The following is a 25,183-nucleotide window of genomic DNA, read 5'->3' on the forward strand; positions in this document are numbered from 1 at the left end:
GGATGAAGGGATCCATGGATGGATGGATGGATGGATGGAGGGATGGATGGATGGATGGATGGAGGGATGGATGGATGGATCCATGGATGGATGGAGGGATGGATGGATCCATGGATGGATGGATGGATGAAGGGATCCATGCATGGGGGGATGTATCCAACTCCTGCCCTTGCATTTCTGAGTTGTTTTCCTTGCTCTGGAAAACGAAGGAATCTGGAGCTCCGATTCCTCCCCGGGCATTTTTCCAAAGGGGTTGGAGCAGCAGCTGCTCCCGGGACGATGTCCCCGTGTCCTTCCCGCTGGCGCCTCTTCCCGCAGGGACACGTTTCCATCCCTCAGCATTCCTGGCACGAGGCTTTTCCAAGGTTTTTCCGAGCCAAAAAACGCCACCTTGACTCCTGATTTTCAATCCAGGTCGGACAAGCTGCATTCCCAAACTTTCCCAGGTGCCATCCCAGAGCCAGGATTGTGGGAATTCCACTCGATCCGACCCCAAATCCTGCTGGATCCCGTTGATTTTTTTATTTCTTGGGAATGCCGGGGAGGATCAGCCTGGGAGCATCCTGGGTTCCCATAGGACTATCCCATCCCGGATTTGGGTTTTGGGAGCTTTCCACAGCCCTGAGCCGCTGGGGAATCCCAATCAATCCATGGAATGTTGCCGGTTAATCACTTTTCCCGAAGGATGCCGGGAAAAGCACGAGGAAAAAACCCTCGGAGCAGCTGGAGATGGACAATGGGATTGGATTTTATCGGGAACGGATTTATGGACGCGCAAGGTTTTGTTTCAGGATCCCAAATCAATCCAAGTGGAATTGGATTGCTTGGATGGGGGCGCAGGGATGGAAAAATCCCATAAAACCGGGGGAAGCTTCCATAAAAGTGGGGAAAATTCCTCAGCTCCCTTTTCCTTGGGAAATAAAGGGAAAAAATCCCTCCCTAAAATCCAGGTGGGACCAAGGATGGCCTTGGGAATCCGAGGGGGTTTTCCCATTGCTATTTTCCAGGAAAAGCCTCTGGATTGGGGATTTTTTATGGGAAAAACTCCGTGGGAGGGGATTGAACCTGGGCACAGCTCAGGAGAAACCAGTGAAACCAGTAAAACCGGGAATGTTGCACCAGTAACGGGGTTACCCGGGATGGAATTCCAGCTTGGATTTTGGGAATGACCAAAACCTCTTTGGAAACACCCAAATTCCATCTGGGAATACCCAAAATCTCTTTGGGAACATCTAAATCCTCTTTGGGAACACCTAAATTCCCTCTGGGAATACCCAAATTCCATTGGGAACACCCAAATGCCACCTGGGAATACCCAAACTCCTTTGGGAACACCTGAATCCCATCCCATCCCATCCCATGGATCCCATCCCATCCCATCCCATGGATCCCATCCCATGGATCCCATCCCATCCCATCCCATGGATCCCATCCCATCCCATCCCATGGATCCCATGGATCCCATGGATCCCATCCCATCCCATCCCATCCCATCCCATCCCATCCCATCCTATCCCATCCCATGGATCCCATCCCATGGATCCCATCCCATCCCATCCCATGGATCCCATCCCATGGATCCCATCCCATCCCATCCCATGGATCCCATCCCATCGCATCCCATGGATCCCATCCCATCCCATGGATCCCATCCATCCCATCCCATCCCATCCCATCCCATGGATCCCATCCATCCCATCCCATCCCATCCCATCCCATCCCATGGATCCCATCCCATGGATCCCATCCCATCCCATCTCATCCCATGGATCCCATCCCATCCCATGGATCCCATCCATCCCATCCCATCCCATCCCATCCCATCCCATGGATCCCATCCCATCCCATGGATCCCATCCCATCCCATCCCATCCCATGGATCCCATCCCATCCCATCTCATCCCATGGATCCCATCCCATCCCATGGATCCCATCCCAATCCATCCCATGGATCCCATCCCATCCCATGGATCCCATCCCAATCCCATCCCATGGATCCCATGGATCCCAACCCATCCCATCCCATCCCATCCCATGATCCCATCCCAATCCCATCCCATGGATCCCATCCCATGGATCCCATCCCATCCCATGCCATGATCCCATCCCGTGGATGCCATCCCATCCCATGGATTCCATGCTATCCCAATCCCAATCCCAATCCCAATCCAATCCCATCCCATCCATCCCACCCCATGGATCCCATCCCATTCCATGGATCCCATGGATCCCATCCCATCCCTTGGATCCCATCCCATCCCTTGGATCCCATCCCATCCCAATTCCCTGAGGGATGCAGGAACTCGGCTCAGCCTCTCCATCCCAGCCCCTCTCCGGAATGAGGGCAGTGGAAAAAGCGGGAATTATTTCCTCGGGATGGGGAGGACGGAGCCGGGGCTGGGAGCGACTCTTCCCGGAATTACCCCCAGCTGGGATTTTCCGGTTGTTTTCCTGCCATCCCGGGGTTTGGATCCACTCCCGGCCCCTCCTGCTCCAACCAAATCCCACAGTTCCAGCCACCAGGAGAAGGATTTGGGATCCTCCTGAGCCAGGAGAAGGATTTGGGATCAGTCTGAACCAGGAGAAGGATTTGGGATCAGCCTGAGCCAGGAGAAGGATTTGGGATCACCTTTTTTCTCCACTCCCACCTTTTTTCCCCATTCCCACGTTTCTCCCTCATTCCCAGTTTTTCCTTCATTCCCACTTTTTTTCCCCTCAATCCCACTTTTTTCCCATTTCCCACTTTTTTCCCCATTCCCACTTTTTCCCCCACTTCCACTTCTTTCCCTATTCCCACTTTTCCCCCCACTCCCACCTTTCCCCCATTCCCACCTTGCCCTGCTCCAGGTGGGATCTCAGTGCCCAATCCCGTGGGGTGAATTCCCAATCCATGAACATCCCGATCCATGGGAACGCAGCTTTTGGGGGATGCTCCCTCCTTCCCCATGGATCATCCCGGCTGGAATGGGAAGACGAGGAGGGCACGGGATGGATTTCACTCCCAAACTCCCAATCTTTGGGATTTCACATCCCAAAACAGGGATGAGGGAGCGCTCCTGCGCAAGCAGCATCGGGACACGCGGCAATTCCGGGCTGGAAAAACTGGGAATGAACGGGACACGAGGTGGGAATGTCGCTTTTCCCTCCGGAAACCCAACATTCCCAATTCCCCTTCCAAGGAGGTCGGGCTCCAACAGAGCCAGGGAAGCTTTTCCAATGGGAATTCCCAGCCTGAAACCATTCCCAGCCCAAGCCCAGAGAGCACCCGGAGCCGGGAAGGATCGACAGAAACAATCCCGAATTTATTTGTCAAGGCACGAGGAACCCTCCGGATCCCGGATTTTAAATAAGGACTCAACCCCAGGAACCCTCCGGAGCGAGATCGGGATCGGGACATCCGGGATGTCCCCACCGGTGCTGGGGAGACCCCAGGATGGGCCCAGGGATGAAGCTGTGATCCCATGGGAATAATGAGGCTCATCCCATGGGAATAACGAGGCTCATCCCCCAATCCTGTGGGAATAACGAGGCTCGTCCCCCAATCCCATGGGAACAACGAGGCTCATCCCATGGGAATAACGAGACTCGTCCCCTGATCCCATGGGAATGACGAGGCTCGTCCCTCAATCCCATGGGAATAACGAGGCTCATCCCATGGGAATAACGAGGCTCGTCCCATGGGAATAACAAGGCTCATCCCATGGGAATGACGAGGCTCATCCCCTGATCCCATGGGAATGACGAGGCTCATCCCCCAATCCCATGGGAATAACGAGACTCGTCCCCTGATCCCATGGGAAGAACGAGGCTCGCCCCCCAATCCCATGGGAATAACGAGGCTCGTCCCCTGATCCCATGGGAAGAACGAGGCTCGTCCCCCAATCCCGTGGGAATAACGAGGCTCATCCCATGGGAAGAACGAAGCTCGTCCCCCGATCCCGTGGGAAGAACGCGGCTCATCCCATGGGAATGAGGATCCGGGGATGTCCCCAGAGCCGTCCCCACAGGGGTCTCACCCGGCCAGCAGGTGCTCCCCGGCCCCACCCTTCCCAAAAAACGCCTGGGATCGTTCCCGGCAGGACAAATCCCGCTGGGATTGGGCACTTCAGGCTGGAATGAGTCCGAAGGGAAGCACGGGAAAAGGAGCGGAGATCCGGCAGGATCCATCGTGGCGCTCCAGCCGGCATTCCCGAGGCTCTGGGCTTGGGAGAGGCGCCCTGGGAGGCACCGGGAGCAGGGAATGGGGGAATGTCCACCCTGGGATGGACACAGGGATAGATCCTCATCCCACATTTCCATGGGAAAGAGGGAGGGACGGGAATGGGGTGGGGATGGGGATGGGGATGGGGATGGGATGGGAACGGGGATGGGAATGGGGATGGGAACGGGGATGGGAATGGGGATGGGAATGGGGATGGGAATGGGGATGGGAATGGGGATGGGGATGGGGATGGGGATGGGGATGGGGATGGGGATGGGGATGGGAACGGGGATGGGAATGGGGATGGGAATGGGGATGGGAATGGGGATGGGGATGGGGATGGGAATGGGGATGGGAATGGGGATGGGGATGGGGATGGGGATGGGGATGGGGATGGGGATGGGAATGGGATGGGAATGGGATGGGAATGGGGATGGGAATGGGGATGGGAATGGGGATGGGGATGGGGATGGGGATGGGGATGGGAATGGGGATGGGGATGGGAATGGGGATGGGGATGGGGATGGGGATGGGAACAGGACTGGGAACGGGGACAGGGACGGGAATGGGGATGGGCTCCTCCCTCGCAGGGCCCGGCTCAGCCCGGGCAGGGTCGGTGCTCCAGGGGGGCCCCGCTGGCATCAATGCAGCTCCGGCTCCGGATCTGGGAAGGGAATGGGAATCGGGATCAATGGGATCAATGGGATCAATGGGATCAATGGAATCAATGGCATCAATGGGTCAATGGGATGAATGGGACCAATGGGATCAATGGGATCAATGGGACCAATGGGATCAATGGGGTCAGTGGGATCAATGGAATCAATGCGATGAATGGGACCAATGGGACCAATGGGATCAATGGGATCAATGGGATCAATGGGATCAATGGGACCAATGGGATCAATGGGGTCAGTGGGATCAATGGGATCAATGGAATCAATGGGATCAATGGGACCAATGGGACCAATGGGACCAATGGGATCAATGGGATCAATGGGATGAATGGGACCAATGGAATCAATGCAATCAATGGGGTCAGTGGGATCAATGGAATCAATGGCATCAATGGAATCAATGGGATGAATGGGATCAATGGAATCAATGGCATCAATGGAATCAATGGGATGAATGGGATCAATGGGAACAATGGGGTCAGTGGGATCAATGGGATCAATGGAATCAATGGGATGAATGGGATCAGTGGGACCAATGGGATCACTGGGATCAATGGGATCAATGGGATCAATGGGACCAATGGGATCAATGGGGTCAGTGGGATCAATGGGATCAATGGGACCAATGGGATCAATGGGATCAATGGGATGAATGGGATCAATGGGACCAATGGGATCAATGGGATCGGCAGCAGCCTCAGGGAAAAGGACTGCTGGGCCCTCATTAATTCATTCATTAATTAGTTCAGGCACTAATCAATCAATAAGAGAATAAATCAATGAGTCATCAGGTCATAAATCAATACATTAATGAAGTAATGAAGTAATGAATTAATAAATTAATAAATTAATAAATCAATACATTAATAAATACATTAATACAGTAGTAAGTCAACAAATTCATAAATTAATAAATTAATACATTCATAAACTCACAAATTAATTTATTAATAGACATTAATAAACTCATGCATTAATAAATCAATAACTTCACAAATTATTAAATCAATAAATTAAATTTAAAATTAATAAATTAATAAATTAATAAATTACTGAATTAGTGAATTAATAAAATAAATTAATGAAGTAATGAATGAATTAATTAATTAACCAATAAATTAATGAATTAATAAAATACTGAATTAGTTAATTAATAAAATAATAAAATCATAAAATAATGATTAATGAATTACTGATTCAATGAATAAATTATTGAATTAATGAATTAATGAATTGATAAATTAATGAATTAATGATTTAATGAATTAGTGAAATAATTCATTCATTAATTAATAGATTAATGAAGTAATGAATTAATGAATTAATGGATCAGTAAATTAATGAATTAATGAATTGATAAATTAATGAATTAATGATTTAATGCATTTGTGAATCAATCAATTAATTAATTAATTAATGAAGTCATGAATTAATGGATCAATAAATTCATGAATTAGCGAATCAATAAATTTATGATTGAATGAATTAATGAAATGACGAATTAATGAATAATAAATGAACAAATTAATGAATCAATAAATTAATAAATTAACGAATCCATGAATTAATGACTCGATAAATTAATAAAGTAATGAAGCACTGAATTAATGAGTTCCCGGGGCCGCAGCAGCTGCTGGGGAATCCCAGGAAAGGCCCGGCTGGAAAAGGGCCCGGAGCGATGGAAGGCGATGGGAAAGCGGGAATGGCAGCCACGGGCTGGGAAAGCACCGGAAAGCAAGGAAGGGAGAATTCCCAAGGAAACAGAACCCGGAAGGGAGAATTCCCAATAATAATTAGGAAGAGTTGATTCCCAAGAAAATAATCAGGAAGGGAGAATTCCCAAGGAAACAGAACCCGGAAGGGAGAATTCCCGATAATAATTAGGAAGAGTTGATTCCCAAGAAAATAATCAGGAAGGGTTCATTCCCAATAATAATTAGAAAGGGAGACTTCCCAAATAATAAAATAATTAGGAAGAGTTGATTCCCAAGAAAATAATCAAGAAGGGAGAATTCCCAATAAAATAAAATAATCAGGAAGGGATCATTCCCAATAATAAAATTAGGAAGGGATAAATCCCAAGTAATAAAATAATTAGGAAGAGTTGATTCCCAATAAAATAATCAGGAAGGGAGAATTCCCAATAATAATTAGGAAAGGAGAATTCCCAGTAATAATTAGGAACAGAGAATTCCCAATAATAAAATTAGGGAGAGATCATTCCCAATAAAATAATCAGGAAGGATTCATTCCCAAGAATAATTAGGAAGGGTTCATTCCCAGTAATAATTAGGAAGGGAGAATTCCCAAATAATAAAATGATTAGGAAGAGTTGATTCCCAAGAAAATAATCAAGAAGGGAGAATTCCCAATAAAATAAAATAATTAGGAAGGGATAATTCCCAAGAAAATAATCAGGAAGGGATCATTCCCAATAATAAAATTAGGAAGGGATAAATCCCAAGTAATAAAATAATTAGGAAGAGTTGATTCCCAATAAAATAATCAGGAAGGGATAATTAGGAAGGGGAAATTCCCAGTAATAATTAGGAAAGGATAATTCCCAGTACTAATTAGGAAGGTTGAATTCCCAAGCAGAAAATAATCAGGAAGGGACCCCAATTCCCGCGGAATTCCAGCCGGGATCCAGCACCCGGCCGCTGCCGGGAATTCCGGGAGCTCCCAGGAAGGGCAGGAGCGACCCCAGGAATTCCGATGCTCCCAGCAAATCCATGGAAACGCCCGGAAACCCCAAATTCCTCCCAGGAATGGGCGGCAGGAAGCTTTTCCCAATCCCAAAGCAGCGGGAAAAGGAGGGATCAGGGATTTGGGAGCCGCTGGATGCCGGGAAAAACCTGGCTGGAAAACTGGGAATGAGAATCCGGGAAAACCTGGCTGGAAAACTGGGAATAACCAGAAACGAGGAGCGGGGAAATCCCCCCAAAGCCAAGGAGGTGCTTCCCACGCGGATTTTGGGATGAGAACATCACCGGGAATCCGGGAATCATCCCGGAATTCCCAGGAAAATCCACTCACCCTCTTTGCTCTCCGCGTTTTCCAGCAGCTGCAGAGCTGGGAAAAGGGAAAACCATGCCGGGATCAATCCCGGTGCCTTTCCCAAAGGAAACGCCTCCCAAATCCCGTTTTTTGGGGGGGAGAACCCCGTTCCCGGGATCCCTACAGAATTCCAAGGGTTTGCTCCCGTGCCAACAGATAAAGGGAATAACTGGGAACGTCCTGGAGCGCTGGGAAATCGAGGGACTGGGAGGGTTTGTTCTGGAATTCCGACATTTTAAGGAATTCCGGGGGGTTTTTTTAAGGAATTCTGGGGTTTTTTTAAGGAATTCTGTCATTTTATTAGGGAATTGGGAAGTTTATTAAGGAATTTTGGGGTTTTATTAAGGAATGGGGTGGATTATTAGGGAATTGGGAGGTTTTATTAAGGAATTTTAGGGTCTTATTCGGGAATGGTGGGGTTTTATTAAGGAATTCTGTCATTTTATTAGGGAATTTGGAGGTTTTATTAAGGAATTTTGGGGTCTTATTTGGGAATTCTGGGGGTTTTTTAAGGAATTCTGTCATTTTATTGGGAATTGGGAGGTTTTGTTAAGGAATGAGGAGGTTTTATTAAGGAATTCTGACATTTTATTAAGGAATTTTTGGGTTTTATTAAGGAATGGGGTGGATTATTAGGGAATTGGGAGGTTTATTAAGGAATTCCGGGGTTTTATTCGGGAATTCTGGGGTTTTTTAAGGAATTCTGTCATTTTATTAAGGAAATTTTGGGTTTTATTAAGGAATTTGGGGGTCTTTTTCAGGAATTGGGAGGTTTTATTAAGGAATTGGGAGGTTTATTCGGGAATTTTTGGGTTTTATTAAGGAATGGGGCGGATTATTAAGGAATTCTGTCATTTTATTAAGGAATTGGGAGGTTTATTAAGGAATGGGGTGGATTATTAAGGAACGGGGTGGATTATTAGGGAATTGGGAGGTTTATTAAGGAATTTTGGGGTCTTATTTGGGAATTGGGAGGTTTTAGTAAGGAATTCTCTCATTTTATTAAGGAATGGGGAGGTTTTATTAAGGAATCAAGTGGATTATTAGGGAATTTTTGGGTTTTATTAAGGAATCGTGGGGGTTTATTTAGGAATTCGGAAGTTTTATTAAGGAACGGGGTGGATTATTAAGGAAGGGGGTGGATTATTAAGGAATTCTGTCATTTTATTAAGGAATTTTTGGGTTTTGTTAAGGAACGGGGTGGATTATTAAGGAATGGGGTGGATTGGGGTGGATTATTAAGGAATCAGGTGGATTTTTAAGGAATCAGGTGGATTATTAAGGAACGATGTGGATTATTAAGGAATCGGGTGGATTATTAAGGAATCAAGTGGATTATTAAGGAATCGGGTGGATTATTAGGGAATTGTGGGGTTTTATTAAGGAACGGGGTGGATTATTAAGGAACGATGTGGATTATTAAGGAATTCTGTCATTTTATTAAGGAATTTTTGGGTTTTATTAAGGAACAGGGTGGATTATTAAGGAATGGGGTGGATTGGGGTGGATTATTAAGGAATGGGGTGGATTATTAGGGAATTGTGGGGTTTTATTAAGGAATGGGGTGGATTATTAAGGAATGGGGTGGATTATTAGGGAATTGTGGGGTTTTATTAAGGAATGGGGTGGATTATTAAGGAATGGGGTGGATTATTAAGGAATCAGGTGGATTATTAAGGAACGATGTGGATTATTAAGGAACGGGGTGGATTATTAAGGAATCAGGTGGATTATTAAGGAATGATGTGGTTTATTAAGGAATGGGGTGGATTATTAAGGAACGATGTGGTTTATTAAGGAATCAGGTGGATTATTAGGGAATTGTGGGGTTTTATAAAGGAATGGGGTGGATTATTAAGGAATGGGATGGATTATCAAGGAATCAGGTAGATTATTAAGGAACGACGTGGATTATTAAGGAATCAGGTAGATTATTAAGGAACGACGTGGATTATTAAGGAATCGGGTGGATTATTAAGGAACGGGGTGGATTATTAAGGAATGGGATTATTAAGGAATGGGGTGGATTATTAAGGAATTCTGTCATTTTATTAAGGAATTTTTGGGTTTTGTTAAGGAACGGGGTGGATTATTAAGGAATGGGGTGGATTGGGGTGGATTATTAAGGAATGGGGTGGATTTTTAAGGAATCAGGTGGATTTTTAAGGAATCAGGTGGATTATTAAGGAACGACGTGGATTATTAAGGAATCGGGTGGATTATTAAGGAATCAGGTCGATTATTAAGGAACGATGTGGTTTATTAAGGAATGGGGTGGATTATTAAGGAATCAAGTGGATTATTAGGGAACGGGGTGAATTATTAAGGAATCAGGCGGATTATTAGGGAATTGTGGGGTTTTATAAAGGAATGGGGTGGATTATTAAGGAATGGGGTGGATTGGGGTGGATTATTAAGGAACGGGGTGAATTATTAAGGAATCAGGTGAATTATTAAGGAATCAGGCGGATTATTAAGGAACAGGGAGCTTTCTCCGGGATCTGCCGGGTCAGGGCTCCGGGATCCCCGGGAATGCGGATCCCACACCGGCCTCGGGCACCCACCTGCCTTGGGCTCCTCGCCCTCCTCCTCCCGCTCCTCGGGCCCTGCAAAACAACATTCCAGAGGTGGGCAACCCCCCGAGCCCCATCCCGGGATTTGGGGGTGCCCCTCGGAGCATCCCGGCCTTCCCACGGGGGTGTCCCGAAAATCCCGGCGGGAAGAGGGGACATCCCTGGGTTTAGGGCGGATCCATGGATCCCCCAAAGGCTGGGATACCCCGGAGCCTTTCCCTGCTCCAGCACCCCCCGGGATTCCCGGATTTCCACGCCCCCACCACCATTCCCAGCGGGAAAAATCTCGTGGCCGAGCCAAATCCATGGAAAAAAGGGCATTCCCGAGGGTGTGAGGCTGAAAACCGGGAGCCAAATCCATGGAAAAAAGGGCATTGCCGAGGGTGCAGCTGAAAACTGGGAGCCAAATCCATGGAAAAAAGGGCATTGCCGAGGGTGTGAGGCTGAAAACCGGGAGCCAAATCCATGGAAAAAAGGGCATTGCCGAGGGTGCAGCAGAAAACAGGGAGCCAAATCCATGGAAAAAAGGGCATTCCCGAGGGTGCAGCAGAAAACCGGGAGCCAAATCCATGGAAAAAAGGGCATTGCCGAGGGTGTGAGGCTGAAAACCGGGAGCCAAATCCATGGAAAAAAGGGCATTGCCGAGGGCGCAGCTGAAAACCGGGAGCCAAATCCATGGAAAAAAGGGCATTGCCGAGGGTGCAGCAGAAAACCGGGAGCCAAATCCATGGAAAAAAGGGCATTGCTGAGGGTGCAGCTGAAAACCGGGAGCCAAATCCATGGAAAAAAGGGCATTGCTGAGGGTGCAGCAGAAAACAGGGAGCCAAATCCATGGAAAAAAGGGCATTGCCGAGGGTGTGAGGCTGAAAACAGGGAGCCAAATCCATGGAAAAAAGGGCATTGCCGAGGGTGTGAGGCTGAAAACCGGGAGCCAAATCCATGGAAAAAAGGGCATTGCCGAGGGTGTGAGGCTGAAAACAGGGAGCCAAATCCATGGAAAAAAGGGCATTGCCGAGGGTGCAGCAGAAAACAGGGAGCCAAATCCATGGAAAAAAGGGCATTGCCGAGGGTGTGAGGCTGAAAACCGGGAGCCAAATCCATGGAAAAAAGGGCATTGCCGAGGGTGTGAGGCTGAAAACCGGGAGCCAAATCCATGGAAAAAAGGGCATTGCTGAGGGTGTGAGGCTGAAAACCGGGAGCCAAATCCATGGAAAAAAGGGCATTGCCGAGGGTGTGAGGCTGAAAACCGGGAGCCAAATCCATGGAAAAAAGGGCATTGCCGAGGGTGTGAGGCTGAAAACCGGGAGCCAAATCCATGGAAAAAAGGGCATTGCTGAGGGTGCAGCAGAAAACCGGGAGCCAAATCCATGGAAAAAAGGGCATTGCTGAGGGTGCAGCAGAAAACCGGGAGCCAAATCCATGGGAAAAAGGGCATTGCCGAGGGTGCAGCAGAAAACAGGGAGCCAAATCCATGGAAAAAAGGGCATTGCCGAGGGTGTGAGGCTGAAAACCGGGAGCCAAATCCATGGAAAAAAGGGCATTGCTGAGGGTGTGAGGCTGAAAACCGGGAGCCAAATCCATGGAAAAAAGGGCATTGCCGAGGGTGTGAGGCTGAAAACCGGGAGCCAAATCCATGGAAAAAAGGGCATTGCTGAGGGTGCAGCTGAAAACAGGGAGCCAAATCCATGGAAAAAAGGGCATTGCCGAGGGTGCAGCTGAAAACAGGGAGCCAAATCCATGGAAAAAAGGGCATTGCTGAGGGTGCAGCTGAAAACCGGGAGCCAAATCCATGGAAAAAAGGGCATTGCTGAGGGTGCAGCAGAAAACTGGGAGCCAAATCCATGGAAAAAAGGGCATTGCCGAGGGTGTGAGGCTGAAAACCGGGAGCCAAATCCATGGAAAAAAGGGCATTGCTGAGGGTGCAGCAGAAAACCGGGAGCCAAATCCATGGAAAAAAGGGCATTCCCGAGGGTGCAGCAGAAAACCGGGAGCCAAATCCATGGAAAAAAGGGCATTCCCGAGGGTGCAGCAGAAAACCGGGAGCCAAATCCATGGAAAAAAGGGCATTGCTGAGGGTGTGAGGCTGAAAACCGGGAGCCAAATCCATGGAAAAAAGGGCATTGCCGAGGGTGTGAGGCTGAAAACCGGGAGCCAAATCCATGGAAAAAAGGGCATTCCTGAGGGTGCAGCAGAAAACCGGGAGCCAAATCCATGGAAAAAAGGGCATTGCCGAGGGTGTGAGGCTGAAAACCGGGAGCCAAATCCATGGAAAAAAGGGCATTGCCAAGGGTGTGAGGCTGAAAACTGGGAGCCAAATCCATGGAAAAAAGGGCATTGCTGAGGGTGCAGCAGAAAACAGGGAGCCAAATCCATGGAAAAAAGGGCATTGCCGAGGGTGTGAGGCTGAAAACAGGGAGCCAAATCCATGGAAAAAAGGGCATTCCCGAGGGTGTGAGGCTGAAAACTGGGAGCCAAATCCATGGAAAAAAGGGCATTGCCGAGGGTGTGAGGCTGAAAACCGGGAGCCAAAGCCATGGAAAAAAGGGCATTGCTGAGGGTGCAGCAGAAAACCGGGAGCCAAATCCATGGAAAAAAGGGCATTGCCGAGGGTGTGAGGCTGAAAACAGGGAGCCAAATCCATGGAAAAAAGGGCATTGCCGAGGGCGCAGCTGAAAACAGGGAGCCAAATCCATGGAAAAAAGGGCATTCCCGAGGGTGCAGCAGAAAACCGGGAGCCAAATCCATGGAAAAAAGGGCATTGCCGAGGGTGTGAGGCTGAAAACCGGGAGCCAAATCCATGGAAAAAAGGGCATTGCCGAGGGTGTGAGGCTGAAAACCGGGAGCCAAATCCATGGAAAAAAGGGCATTGCTGAGGGTGTGAGGCTGAAAACCGGGAGCCAAATCCATGGAAAAAAGATCATTCCCGAAGCCGCAGCAGAAAACCGGGAGCTACATCCCGGAATTCAGCGCTGAGGGAAAAAAAATAAACCCGCTTAGCGCAGATGGAAAAAAATCCCAGCAATTCCAGGAAAACACCTTTAGAGCGAGAGAATTCCCGGTTTTTCTTTCACCTCCCGGAGCACTCCCCCAGGCCGCGATCCAGGGGGGGATCCCCGGGCACGGCCGCGGCAGGAAAAGCGAAGCGGCCGCGCATTCCAGGTGGGAAAAGCGTCGGGAAGCGGGGAGAGGCTTTGCCGGGATTTACCTGCGCGCTGCCGCTGCTCCCGGCAGCTGTCCCGCAGGCGGCGGTGGCACACGAAGGCCAGCACGGCCAGCAGGGCCACCACGCAGGCGGCCAGGGCCACCGTCACCCAGAGAGCCGCGGCAGGGAAGGGCAGAGCCCGGCCTGGCACAGGAAGGGAGGAGAGGCACGGTCAGACCGGGATGGGCCCGGGAGCAGCCGGGATTCGGGGGAGACGGGATTCGGGGGGAGCGGGGATGGGGGGGAGACGGGATCCGGGGGGAGCGGGGATCCGGGGGGAGCGGGGATTCGGGGGAGATGGGATTCGGGGGGAGCGGGGATCCGGGGGGAGACGGGATTCGGGGGAGATGGGATTTGGGGGGAGACGGGATCCGGGGGGAGACGGGATTCGGGGGAGATGGGATTCGGGGGGAGCGGGGATCGGGGGGAGCGGGGATCCGGGGGATGCTCGGATCCAGGGGGATCCCAAATGCAGGGGGAGCCGGGATTCGGGGGGAGCTCGGATCCGGGGGGAGACAGGATCCGGTGGGAGCCTGGATCCAGGGCGAAGCTCGGATCCAAGGGGACCCCAAATCCAAGGGGAGCCCAGATCCAAGGGGAGCCTAAATGCAGGGAGAGCCCAGATCCAGGGGGATCCGTAATGCAGAGGGAGCCCAGATCCAGCGGGAGCCCAAATGCAGGGGGATCCCAAATCCAGGGAGAGCCCAAATCCAGAGTGATCCCAAATCCAGGGAGAGCCCGGATCCAGGGGGAGCCCAAATCCAGGGGGAGCCCGGATCCAGGCAGAGCCCAGATCCAGGGGGATCCCACCCCCCAGGTGATTGGTCCTGCACCCAGGATGACCCCACACCCAGGGGAATCCCAAATCTGAGGGGATCCCAAATCTGGGGTGACCCCACACCCGCAGTGACCCCACACCCGCAGTGACCCCGCACCCGCAGTGACCCCGCACCCAGAGTGACCCCGCACCCAGAGTGACCCCACACCCAGAGTGACCCCGCACCCGCAGTGACCCCACACCCAGAGTGACCCCACACCCAGAGTGACCCCACACCCGCAGTGACCCCACACCCGCAGTGACCCCGCACCCGCAGTGACCCCACACCCACAGTGACCCCACACCCACAGCGACCCCACACCCAGAGTGACCCCACACCCAGAGTGACCCCGCACCCGCAGTGACCCCACACCTGCAGTGACCCCACTTCTGCAGTGACCCCGCACCTGCAGTGACCCCACACCCGCAGTGACCCCACACCCGCAGTGACCCCGCACCCAGAGTGACCCCACACCCGCAGTGACCCCACACCTGCAGTGACCCCACTTCTGCAGTGACCCCGCACCTGCAGTGACCCCACACCCGCAGTGACCCCACTTCTGCAGTGACCCCGCACCTGCAGTGACCCCACACCCACAGTGACCCCACACCCGCAGTGACCCCGCACCCGCAGTGACCCCACACCCGCAGTGACCCCACACCTGCAGTGACCCCGCACCCGCAGTGACCCCGCACCCGCAGTGACCCCACACCCAGAGTGACCCCACACCCGCAGTGACCCCACACCCACAGTGACCCCACACCCGCAGTGACCCCGCACCCCAGCCAGGGCCACCTGCCCCGGCCCCTCCTGGGTGCCTTTGGGTGCCAGTGCCACCATCCCACCACTGCCACCTCCCACAGCCCCTCCTGGATGCCTTTGGGTGCCACCACTGCCACCACCCACAGCCCCTGTGCCAGTGCCACCACTGCCACCTCTGCCAGCCCCTCCCAGGTGCCTTTGGGTGCCACCAGGGCCACCTGCCCCAGCCCCTCCCAGGTGCCTTTGGGTGCCACCACTGCCACTCCCCCAGCCTCTGTGCCAGTGTCACCAGGGCCACCTCCCCAGCCTCTCCCAGGTGCCTTTGGGTGCCACCACTGCCACTCCCCCAGCCTCTGTGCCAGTGTCACCAGGGCCACCTCCCCAGCCTCTCCCAGGTGCCTTTGGGTGCCACCACTGCCACTCCCCCAGCCCCCGTGCCAGTGTCACCACTGCCACCTCTCCCAGCCCCTCCTGGGTGCCTTTGGGTGCCAGTGCCACCATCCCACCACTGCCACACCCCCAGCCCTCCCCGGGCGCCTTTGGGTGCCACCACTGCCACCCCCCCAGCCTGTCCCGGGTGCCTTGGGGTGGCACCGCAGTCACTCCCGGCCCGGCTCACCTGTGATGGTGACGGAGGCGTGCCCGTGCTGCCGCAGCACGGCGTTGAGCACCAGGCACGAGTAGGTGACGCTGGGCTCCACCAGCACGCGCAGGACGCTGCGCACCTCGAACAGCCCCTCCTCGTTGGCCACCTGCCACGTGGTGACGTTGGCCGTCAGGTTGGCGCCCCGGCCGTCCTGCCACAGCACGCTGGCCTCGGGGTAGCCGCGGGACGCCTGGCACGTCACCACGGCCACGTCGCCCGGCTTCAGGTCCTTGCTGGGCTCCAGGTGCACGCTGGGCTTGGAGTAGGGAGCTGTGGGGCACAAGGGGACGAGCGGGTGAGGAGCGGCATCGGGATCGCCCCAGGACGGGCGGGTCCGGCTGAGGAATGCACCAGCTGGGGGCTCCTCAACTCGGGGTCACTCTGGCTGAGGTGGCCCCTCAACGGGAGCCTCTCCACCGTGGTGACATTGTCGGTGAGGGCCCCTCAACTTTGGGTCATGGATGGTTGAGGTGGCCCCTCAACAGGAGCCTCTCCACTGTGGTGACATTTTTGGTGAGGTTCTCCCCAGCTGTGGGTCATGGATGGTTGAAGCGACCCCTCAACGGGAGCCTCTCCACCATGGTGACGTTGCTGGTGATGGCTCCACCACCTTGGGTCACTGCTGGCTGAGGTGACCCCTCAACGGGAGCCTCTCCACCATGGTGACGTTGCTGGTGATGGCTCCACCACCTTGGGTCACTGCTGGTTGAGGTGGCCCCTCAACTGGAGCCTCTCCACTGTGGTGACACTGTCGGTGAGGGCTCCTCACCTTTGGGTCAGCGTGACCCCACATCCAGGATGACCCCACATCCAGGGTGATCCCACACCCAGGATGATCCCACACCCAGGGTGATCCCACACCCAGGGTGATCCCACACCCAGGGTGATCCCACACTTCCAAGGTGGCCCCTCAACTGGGAGCCTCTCCACCATGGTGACGTTGTAGGTGAGGGCTCCTCAACTTTGGGCCAGCGTGACCCCACACCCAGGGTGACCCCACACCCAGGGTGACCCCACATCCAGCCTGACCCCACACCCAGGGTGACCCCACACCCAGGGTGACCCCACATCCAGCCTGACCCCACACCCAGGGTGACCCCACATCCAGGGTGACCCCACATCCAGCCTGACCCCACACCCAGCGTGATCCCACAATTCCAAGGTAGCCCCTCAACTCTCCACCATGGTGACGTTGCTGGTGATGGCTCCACCACCTTGGGTCACTGCTGGCTGAGGTGGCCCCTCAACTGGAGCCTCTCCACCATGGTGACGTTGTCGGTGAGAGCTCCTCCACTTTGGGTCAGCGTGACCCCACACCCAGGATGATCCCACACCCAGGATGATCCCACACCCAGGGTGATCCCACATCCAGGGTGATCCCACACCCAGGGTGATCCCACACCCAGGGTGATCCCACGCTTCCAAGGTGACCCCTCAACGGGAGCCTCTCCACCATGGTGACGTTGCTGGTGGTGGCTCCACCACCTTGGGGCACTACTGGCTGAGGTGGCCCCTCAACTGGAGCCTCTCCACTGTGGTGACACTGTCGGTGAGGGCTCCTCAACCACAGGTCAGCATGACCCCACACCCAGGGTGATCCCACACCCAGGATGACCCCACACTTCCAAGGTGGCCCCTCAACCGGGAGCCTCCCTGGCACGGCTCGCGCTCGCCGAGGACCATCTTGGGGAGATACACCCGGTAGGTCTCCAGCTCCGCGGAGAACCCACAGCCAGGCTGGCACAGCCGGAGCCCCCTCACCCCCTCGCCCTTGGGCACCTCCTCACCTGCCACCTGCAGGGTGACGGCGGCGCTGTTGTGGTCGCGCACACGCACGAAGCAGGTGAAGCTGCCCTCGTCGGCGATGCGCACGCGCCGCAGCAGCAGGGACACGTTGCCCTGTGCCAGCTGGTCGTAGAAGAGCGCCGTGCGGTTGGCGTAGCCGCGGCCCTGGTCCTGCAGGCGGTCGCGGCCGCCGGAGAAGCCGTGCACCAGGCGCTTGGTGTCCGTCAGCTGCCAGATCAGGCTCAGCTCCGCCACGCTGAAGTTGGCGTCGGGCGAGAAGGAGCAGCGCAGGGTGGCATCGTGGCCGAACAGGGCCACCACCGGCTCCTCCGGGACGTGGATCTCCACGGCACCTGCGGGAGGGCAGCAGGATGCGGTGTGGCACCTCCGGGAGCGCCGCCCGGCTTTTCCGCCTGGGTAATGGCTAAGGAAATCCAGGGATGCCCTGGAGGGAGGGACACGAGGGCAGGTGGCATCTCAGGAGGGTCCCCAGCCACGCCACCCCGCTGGAAGGGGGACAGTCCCACACCCAGCACCAAACCGGGGCAGCCTCAGCTGCCAGGAGCTGCCAGGAGCTGCCATGGGCACCCAAACCTGCACCGGGACACGGAGCCCGGGTGGTCCCCAGGGAGCGAGGACAGCGGGTGGCAGCGGCGGGGACACAGTGCCCAGCAGGAGCCAGCGCTGGCCCCAGCACGGTGCCAACCGGTGTGGCATGGCATGATTCCGTCTGATCCCAGTGCCGTGGAATCATTCCAGCTGATCCCAGTGCCGTGGAATCATTCCAGCTGCTCCTGGTGCCATGGAATCATTCCAGCTGATCCCAGTGCCCTGGCACCATTCCAGCTGATCCCAGTGCCGTGGAATCATTCCAGCTGATCCCAGTGCCGTGGAATCATTCCAGCTGATGCCAGTGCCCTGGCACCATTCCAGCTGATCCCAGTGCCCCGGCACGATTCCAGCCCCACCCCAGTGCCATGGCACCATTCCAGCCCCATCCCAGTGCCGTGGCACCATTCCAGCTGATCCCAGTGCTGTGCAACAATTCCAACCCCAAAGCATCCCAAGGGCAGCTCCCGATCCCAGAAGGGTCAGGAAAAGGGGACACGCCTCCCCTGGGCCAAGGATTCCCCCGGAATTCCCACCTCATCCCGCTGCCCAACCCCTTCCCATGGCACGAGATGAGGGCAGGGACGGGACAGGGAATTTTCGGGAAGCTCCCGAGCTGGCAGGGTGAGGAGGGCGGGAAGGAGCCGTGCCAGGGGCCGCAGCCGGGCAGGACAAGGGCAGTGGGCAGCCGGCCTGGCTCCGGCCACATCCCAGAGCCACCTCTGCCGGGCACAGATCCATCGGGATGCCAGCAGCACCGGGGACATCTCCCGCGGTGCCCAGCCCCGCTCACCTGCCAGGCCGAGTGCCAGGACGAGCAGCGGGAAGAGCATCCTTGGCACGGCAAAAGTCGGGATGAGGCAGCGGGAGCGGGCACGGCCCCGGGAATCGTCTCTGGGAACAGCGCCCCGAGCTGCGGGAAAACACACGGGAACACCGGGATGGCGCTGGGAAGGAGGGACACGGAGCAGGGGAAGGGACCGGGCCGAGGATCCCACAGCAGCCATTCCCGGGAATCCCACACCGGCCATTCCCGGGGATCCCACAGCAGCCATTCCCGGGAATCCCACACCGGCCATTCCTGCGGATCCCACTCCGGCCATTCCCGGGGATCCCACACCGGCCATTCCTGCGGATCCCACTCCGGCCATTCCCGGGGATCCCACAGCAGCCATTCCCGGGAATCCCACACCGGCCATTCCCGGGGATCCCACAGCAGCCATTCCCGGGAATCCCACACCGGCCATTCCTGCGGATCCCACTCCGGCCATTCCCGGGGATCCCACACCGGCCATTCCCGGGAATCCCACACCGGCCATTCCTGCGGATCCCACTCCGGCCATTCCTGCGGATCCCACACCGGCCATTCCCGGGAATCCCACACCGGCCATTCCTGCGGATCCCACACCGGCCATTCCCGGGAATCCCACTCCGGCCATTCCCGGGGTTCCCACTCCGGCCATTCCCAGGGATCCCACTCCGGCCATTCCCGGGAATCCCACTCCGGCCATTCCCGGGGATCCCACACCGGCCATTCCCGGGGATCCCACAGCAGCCATTCCCGGGGATCCCACACCGGCCATTCCCAGGGATCCCACTCCGGCCATTCCCGGGAATCCCACACCGGCCATTCCCGGGGATCCCACTCCAGCCATTCCCGGGGATCCCACACCGGCCATTCCCAGGGATCCCACACCGGCCATTCCCGGGAATCCCACACCGGCCATTCCTGCGGATCCCACAGCAGCCATTCCCAGGGATCCCACACCGGCCATTCCCGGGGATCCCACTCCAGCCATTCCCGGGGTTCCCACTCCGGCCATTCCCAGGGATCCCACACCGGCCATTCCCGGGGATCCCACTCCAGCCATTCCCGGGGATCCCACACCGGCCATTCCCAGGGATCCCACTCCGGCCATTCCCGGGGATCCCACAGCAGCCATTCCCAGGGATCCCACTCCGGCCATTCCCAGGGATCCCACTCCGGCCATTCCCGGGGATCCCACAGCAGCCATTCCCAGGGATCCCACACCGGCCATTCCCGGGGTTCCCACACCGGCCATTCCCGGGGTTCCCACTCCGGCCATTCCCGGGGATCCCACTCTGGCCATTCCCAGGGATCTCCCAGGGATCCCACACCAGCCATTCCCAGGGATCCCACACTGGCCATTCCCAAGGATCTCCCAGGAATCCCACTCCGGCCATTCCCAGGAATCCCACTCCAGCCATTCCCAGGGATCTCCCAGGGATCCCCCTCCAGCCATTCCCAAGGATCTGCCAGGGATTCCACTCTGGCCGTTCCCAGGGATCTCCCAGGGATCCCACTCCGGCCATTCCTGGGGTTCCCACTCCGGCCATTCCCAGGGATCTCCCAGGGATCCCACTCCGGCCATTCCCAGGGATCTCCCACCCCGTGACCAGGCACGGGAAGGGGCTCAGCTCCCGCCTGGCCCGGGCCCGGCATCGCCGCATTCCCGGCGCCCGGCGGGGCCGGCGGCAGCTCCGGAGGCGGCGGCCGAGCCCCGGGGAAGCCGCGGGAGCCCCGTCCCTTCCTCGCCGCCGCTTCTCCTCCTCCCCTCTGGCTCCCGTCCTTCCCAGCTTTTCCCTCCATCCCCGCGCTCCAGGAGCAGCCAGCTCGCTCCCAGGCTCCGCAATCCGGCTCCAGTCGGGGCGGGGAGGGGCTCACAGCCAGAGGGTTGCGGATTCCCGGCTGGCGGCAGGGAATTCTCCGGGATGGGGCTGTCCCGGCAGAGCGGGGATGGGAGCGGAGCTGCACCGGGGGCACGGTGAGGGCCCGGCCCGGCCCGGCTGGCGGCGGCGCCGCATTCCCGGCGATCCCGCGTGACCCGCGCGCCTCCCTCGCGGCCGGAATGGGCTCCGGACAGCGCGGACACTGCTGTCCCCTCCCGGGGTCCCACTGTGTCCCCTCCCTGTCCCTGAGCATCCCAGGGTCCCACTGTGTCCCCTCCCTGTCCCTGAGCATCCCAGGGTCCCACTGCTGTCCCCTCCCTGTCCCATCCCATGCCAGGGTCCCGCTGCTGTCCCCTCCCTGTCCCTGAGCATCCCAGAACCTCCGTGTCCCCTCCCTGTCCCGAAGAGCCCACAGCCCCTTGTGTCCCCCCCGTCCCATCCCACCCCACCCCATCCCAGGGTCCCACCGCGTGTCCTGTCTCTCTCCCATCCCACGCCAGGGTCCCGCTGCTGTGTCCCCTCCCTGTCCCCGAACATCCCATCTGCCACGGCCACATTTGTGGGGTCGCAGCAGGAACTGAGGCACAGGGAATGGGGGAACTGAGGCACGGGGAATAGGGGAGACTGGAGCACAGGGAATGGGGGAAACTGAGGCACAAAGGGGAAACTGAGGTACGGGGGATGGGGGAAACTGAGGCACAAAGGGGAAACTGAGGTACGGGGGATGGGGGAAACTGAGGCACAAAGGGGAAACTGAGGCACAAAGGGGAAACTGAGGCACAAAGGGGAAACTGAGGCACGGGGAATGAGGGAACTGAGGCACGGGGAATGGGGAAACAGGCACGAGGGGGAAAGTGGGGCACAGGGAATGGGGGAACTGAGGCACGGGGAATAGAAGAGACTGGAGCACAGGGAATGGGGGAAACTGAGGCACAAAGGGGAAACTGAGGCACAGGGGAAACTGAGGCACAAAGGGGAAACTGAGGCACAAAGGGGAAACTGAGGCACAAGGGGGAAACTGAGGCACGGGGAATGGGGGAAACTGAGGCACAAAAGGGAAACTGAGGCACGGGGAATGGGGAAACTGAGGCACGGGGAATGGGGGAAACTGAGGCACAAAGGGGAAACTGAGGCACAGGGAATGAGGGAACTGAGGCAGAGGGAATGGGGAAACTGAGGCACAAAGGGGAAACTGAGGCACGGGGAATGGGGGAAACTGAGGCACAAAAGGGAAACTGAGGCACGGGGAATGGGGAAACTGAGGCACAAAGGGGAAACTGAGGCACGGGGAATGGGGGAAACTGAGGCACAAAGGGGAAACTGAGGCACGGGGAATGGGGAAACTGAGGCACAAAAGGGAAACTGAGGCACGGGGAATGGGGAAACTGAGGCACGGGGAATGGGGAAACTGAGGCACAAAGGGGAAACTGAGGCACGGGGAATGGGGGAAACTGAGGCACAAAAGGGAAACTGAGGCACGGGGAATGGGGAAACTGAGGCACAAAAGGGAAACTGAGGCACGGGGAATGGGGAAACTGAGGCACGGGGAATGGGGAAACTGAGGCACAAAGGGGAAACTGAGGCACGGGGAATGGGGGAAACTGAGGCACAAAGGGGAAACTGAGGCACGGGGAATGGGGGAAACTGAGGCACAAAGGGGAAACTGAGGTACGGGGGATGGGGGAAACTGAGGCACAAAGGGGAAACTGAGGTACGGGGGATGGGGGAAACTGAGGCACAAAGGGGAAACTGAGGTACGGGGGATGGGGGAAACTGAGGCACAAAGGGGAAACTGAGGCACAGGGGAAACTGAGGCACGGGGAATGAGGGAACTGAGGCATGGGGAATGGGGAAACAGGCACGAGGGGGAAAGTGGGGCACAGGGAATGGGGGAACTGAGGCACGGGGAATAGGGGAGACTGGAGCACAGGGAATGGGGGAAACTGAGGCACAAAGGGGGAACTGAGGCACAGGGAATGAGGGAACTGAGGCAGAGGGAATGGGGGAAACTGAGGCACGGGGAATGGGGAAACTGAGGCATGGGGAACGGGGGAAACTGAGGCACAAAAGGGAAACTGAGGCACGGGGAATGGGGAAACTGAGGCACGGGGAATGGGGGAAACTGAGGCACAAAAGGGAAACTGAGGCATGGGGAATGGGGAAACTGAGGCACAAAGGGGAAACTGAGGCACGGGGAATGGGGGAAACTGAGGCACAAAGGGGAAACTGAGGCACAAAGGGGAAACTGAGGCACGGGGAATGGGGGAAACTGAGGCACGGGGAATGGGGAAACTGAGGCACAAAGGGGAAACTGAGGCACGGGGAATGGGGGAAACTGAGGCCCAGCTGAGGTCCCGCTGCCCGGACAAGGGAAACGGTGACTCATCCCCCTCGGAATTCCTCCCCTTTCCTGGGGATGTTCAACAAATCCCATTCTCCAGGTTTGCAATTCCTACAATTCCTGCCGGGCCGGCTCAGGGGTGCCACGGCAAGGGGACGCCCGTGCCCCCAACCCTCCCACTGCCGTGACTCAGTTTCCCCGGCCCTGGGGTGCGATCCAAGGGCACGAGACCTCTAAGGAATCCCACAAAATTCTCCCTTGGAAGAGGGATGCCCTCGCGCCGGGACGGCCGAAGCCTCCGGAACCCCAAGGAATAATTAAATCCCGGGAATTATCACCCGCTCCCTGGTTTTTTATAGATCCTCGAATTATCCGCTGCCAAATTATCGCCCTGAGGTGTCACAGAAACACCTCTGGATCCAGGGAGGAGCCCTGGCCTCCCGCTCCAGCTCCATCCCAGTTTTTGGGGTGCCTGGGCTCAGCCCCTCTCCTCGAGCCCAGAGCCCGGCTCTGCTCGGGACTAATTTTAGTCCCCGCTCAACTTCTGGAGGTGCAGCTCCACAATCGGGACTCTGTGGGGATGGGGGCGTGGAAAGATGGGACGCAGCCCCCAAATCCCACCGGGAATTCGGGGTGTGGTGTTTGGGGTCAGGAAGGGACGGGGACTCGGGGTGACACCTGGCAGGAGGAAGGGATGAGGATTTGGGGTGACACCTGGAAGGAGGAAAGGGTGAGGATTTGGGGTGCAATATTTGGAAGGAGGAAGGAACAAGGATTTGGGGTGCAATACTTGACAGAAGAAAAGGACAAGGATCCGGGGTGATCCCTGCCCGGAGGAAGGGACTGGGATTCGGGGTGATCCCTGCCCGGAGGAAGGGACTGGGATTCGGGATGATCCCTCTCTGGAGGAAGGGACTGGGATTCGGGGTGGTCCCTGCCCGGAGGAAGGGACTGGGATTCGGGATGATCCCTCTCTGGAGGAAGGGACTGGGATTCGGGGTGGTCCCTGCCCGGAGGAAGGGACTGGGATTCGGGATGATCCCTCTCTGGAGGAAGGGACTGGGATTCGGGGTGGTCCCTGCCCGGAGGAAGGGACTGGGATTCGGGATGCAGCGGTGCCCGCAGGAAAGGGGGGGGGTGGGGTTATCCCTGTCCCGGCTCGGGGAAAAGGGGAACCCCCACTTCCCCTCGCCACCGTGTCCCACGCGGGGTGCGCCCAGCCCCAGATCCCCACCGGGGCGGTTCCGATCCCACTTCCAGCACCCCGGGGTGCCGCCTTCCCCGCACCCAGCCCCGCCACGGGCCCCGCCTGTGCCCCGGCACTGCCCGCAGCGGGCCGGGCCGGGGGCACCCCCGCAGCCCCCAAGCCCCGCGGGGCTCCCTGAGCCCCCCAGCCCCGCCTGCCCCGGCCCGGGGGACCCCCATTCATTCCTCCCTCCCTCCGTCCCTCCGTCCCTCCGTCCCTCCGTCCCTCCGTCCCTCCGTCCCTCCGTCCGTCCCGGAACCCCGCCCGGCGCCGAGCCCCGGCCCGCGGGAGGGGCAGCGGCAGCGGGGCGGCTCCAGGCGCGGGGGAGCTGCGGGGCCGCCCCGTTCCCGGCCGGATCCCGCACCCCAAGAACCCCCCGGGCACCCCCGGGCCCCCGGCACTCACCGGGCCGGCGGCGCAGGCAGCGCGGGCAGCGGGGGCGGCCCCGGAGCGATTGGCTGCGGCCGCTTCCTGCCGGGAACGGCGCGGGAGGAGCCTGGAGCCGGGAGAGGGGAGCGTGGGGACACCGGGAACGGGGACTGGGGACACCGGGAACGGGGACTGGGGACAACGGG

General features: G+C 56.6%; 1 protein-coding gene and 1 long non-coding RNA gene across 4 annotated transcripts; one reads left to right on the forward strand and one right to left on the reverse strand.

The window, feature by feature from the left end:
* Nucleotides 1-4,699: 4,699 nt before the first annotated feature.
* On the reverse strand, nt 4,700-25,097 carry CD276 (CD276 molecule). Of its 3 annotated transcripts, none has more exons than XM_032123256.1 (8): nt 25,014-25,097; nt 19,124-19,243; nt 17,724-18,074; nt 15,910-16,206; nt 13,714-13,854; nt 10,500-10,541; nt 7,915-7,950; nt 4,700-4,865 (listed from the first exon to the last, which is right to left on the reverse strand). In XM_032123256.1, exons 2-8 carry the CDS (start codon nt 19,161-19,163, stop codon nt 4,843-4,845), a joined length of 930 nt encoding a protein of 309 aa, XP_031979147.1. In that variant the 5' UTR covers nt 19,164-19,243; nt 25,014-25,097; the 3' UTR covers nt 4,700-4,842. The 3 variants fall into 3 exon arrangements, with proteins under 3 accessions (XP_031979147.1, XP_031979148.1, XP_031979146.1); XM_032123255.1 differs by lacking the exon at nt 4,700-4,865 and adding an exon at nt 6,405-6,594; XM_032123257.1 differs by lacking the exon at nt 7,915-7,950.
* On the forward strand, nt 7,797-8,984 carry LOC116450615. Its single transcript, XR_004242857.1, has 3 exons — nt 7,797-8,187; nt 8,583-8,809; nt 8,870-8,984. It is a non-coding gene; the product is annotated as an uncharacterized LOC116450615 (long non-coding RNA).
* Nucleotides 25,098-25,183: the final 86 nt, after the last annotated feature.

Source organism: Corvus moneduloides, chromosome 13, assembly GCF_009650955.1.
Source record: "Corvus moneduloides isolate bCorMon1 chromosome 13, bCorMon1.pri, whole genome shotgun sequence".
Lineage (NCBI taxonomy): Eukaryota > Metazoa > Chordata > Aves > Passeriformes > Corvidae > Corvus > Corvus moneduloides.

Bases quoted from the DNA above. Each gene is read 5' to 3' on its own strand.
- CD276 (XM_032123255.1), bottom strand. From the start codon at position 19,163: ATGCTCTTCCCGCTGCTCGTCCTGGCACTCGGCCTGGCAG. The intron at 18,075-19,123 runs GTGAGCGGGGCT...GCCCTCCCGCAG, and splicing joins CCTGGCACTCGGCCTGGCAG to GTGCCGTGGAGATCCACGTC. The intron at 7,951-10,499 runs GTGGGTGCCCGA...CCCTTTTCCCAG, and splicing joins GGGCGAGGAGCCCAAGGCAG to CTCTGCAGCTGCTGGAAAAC.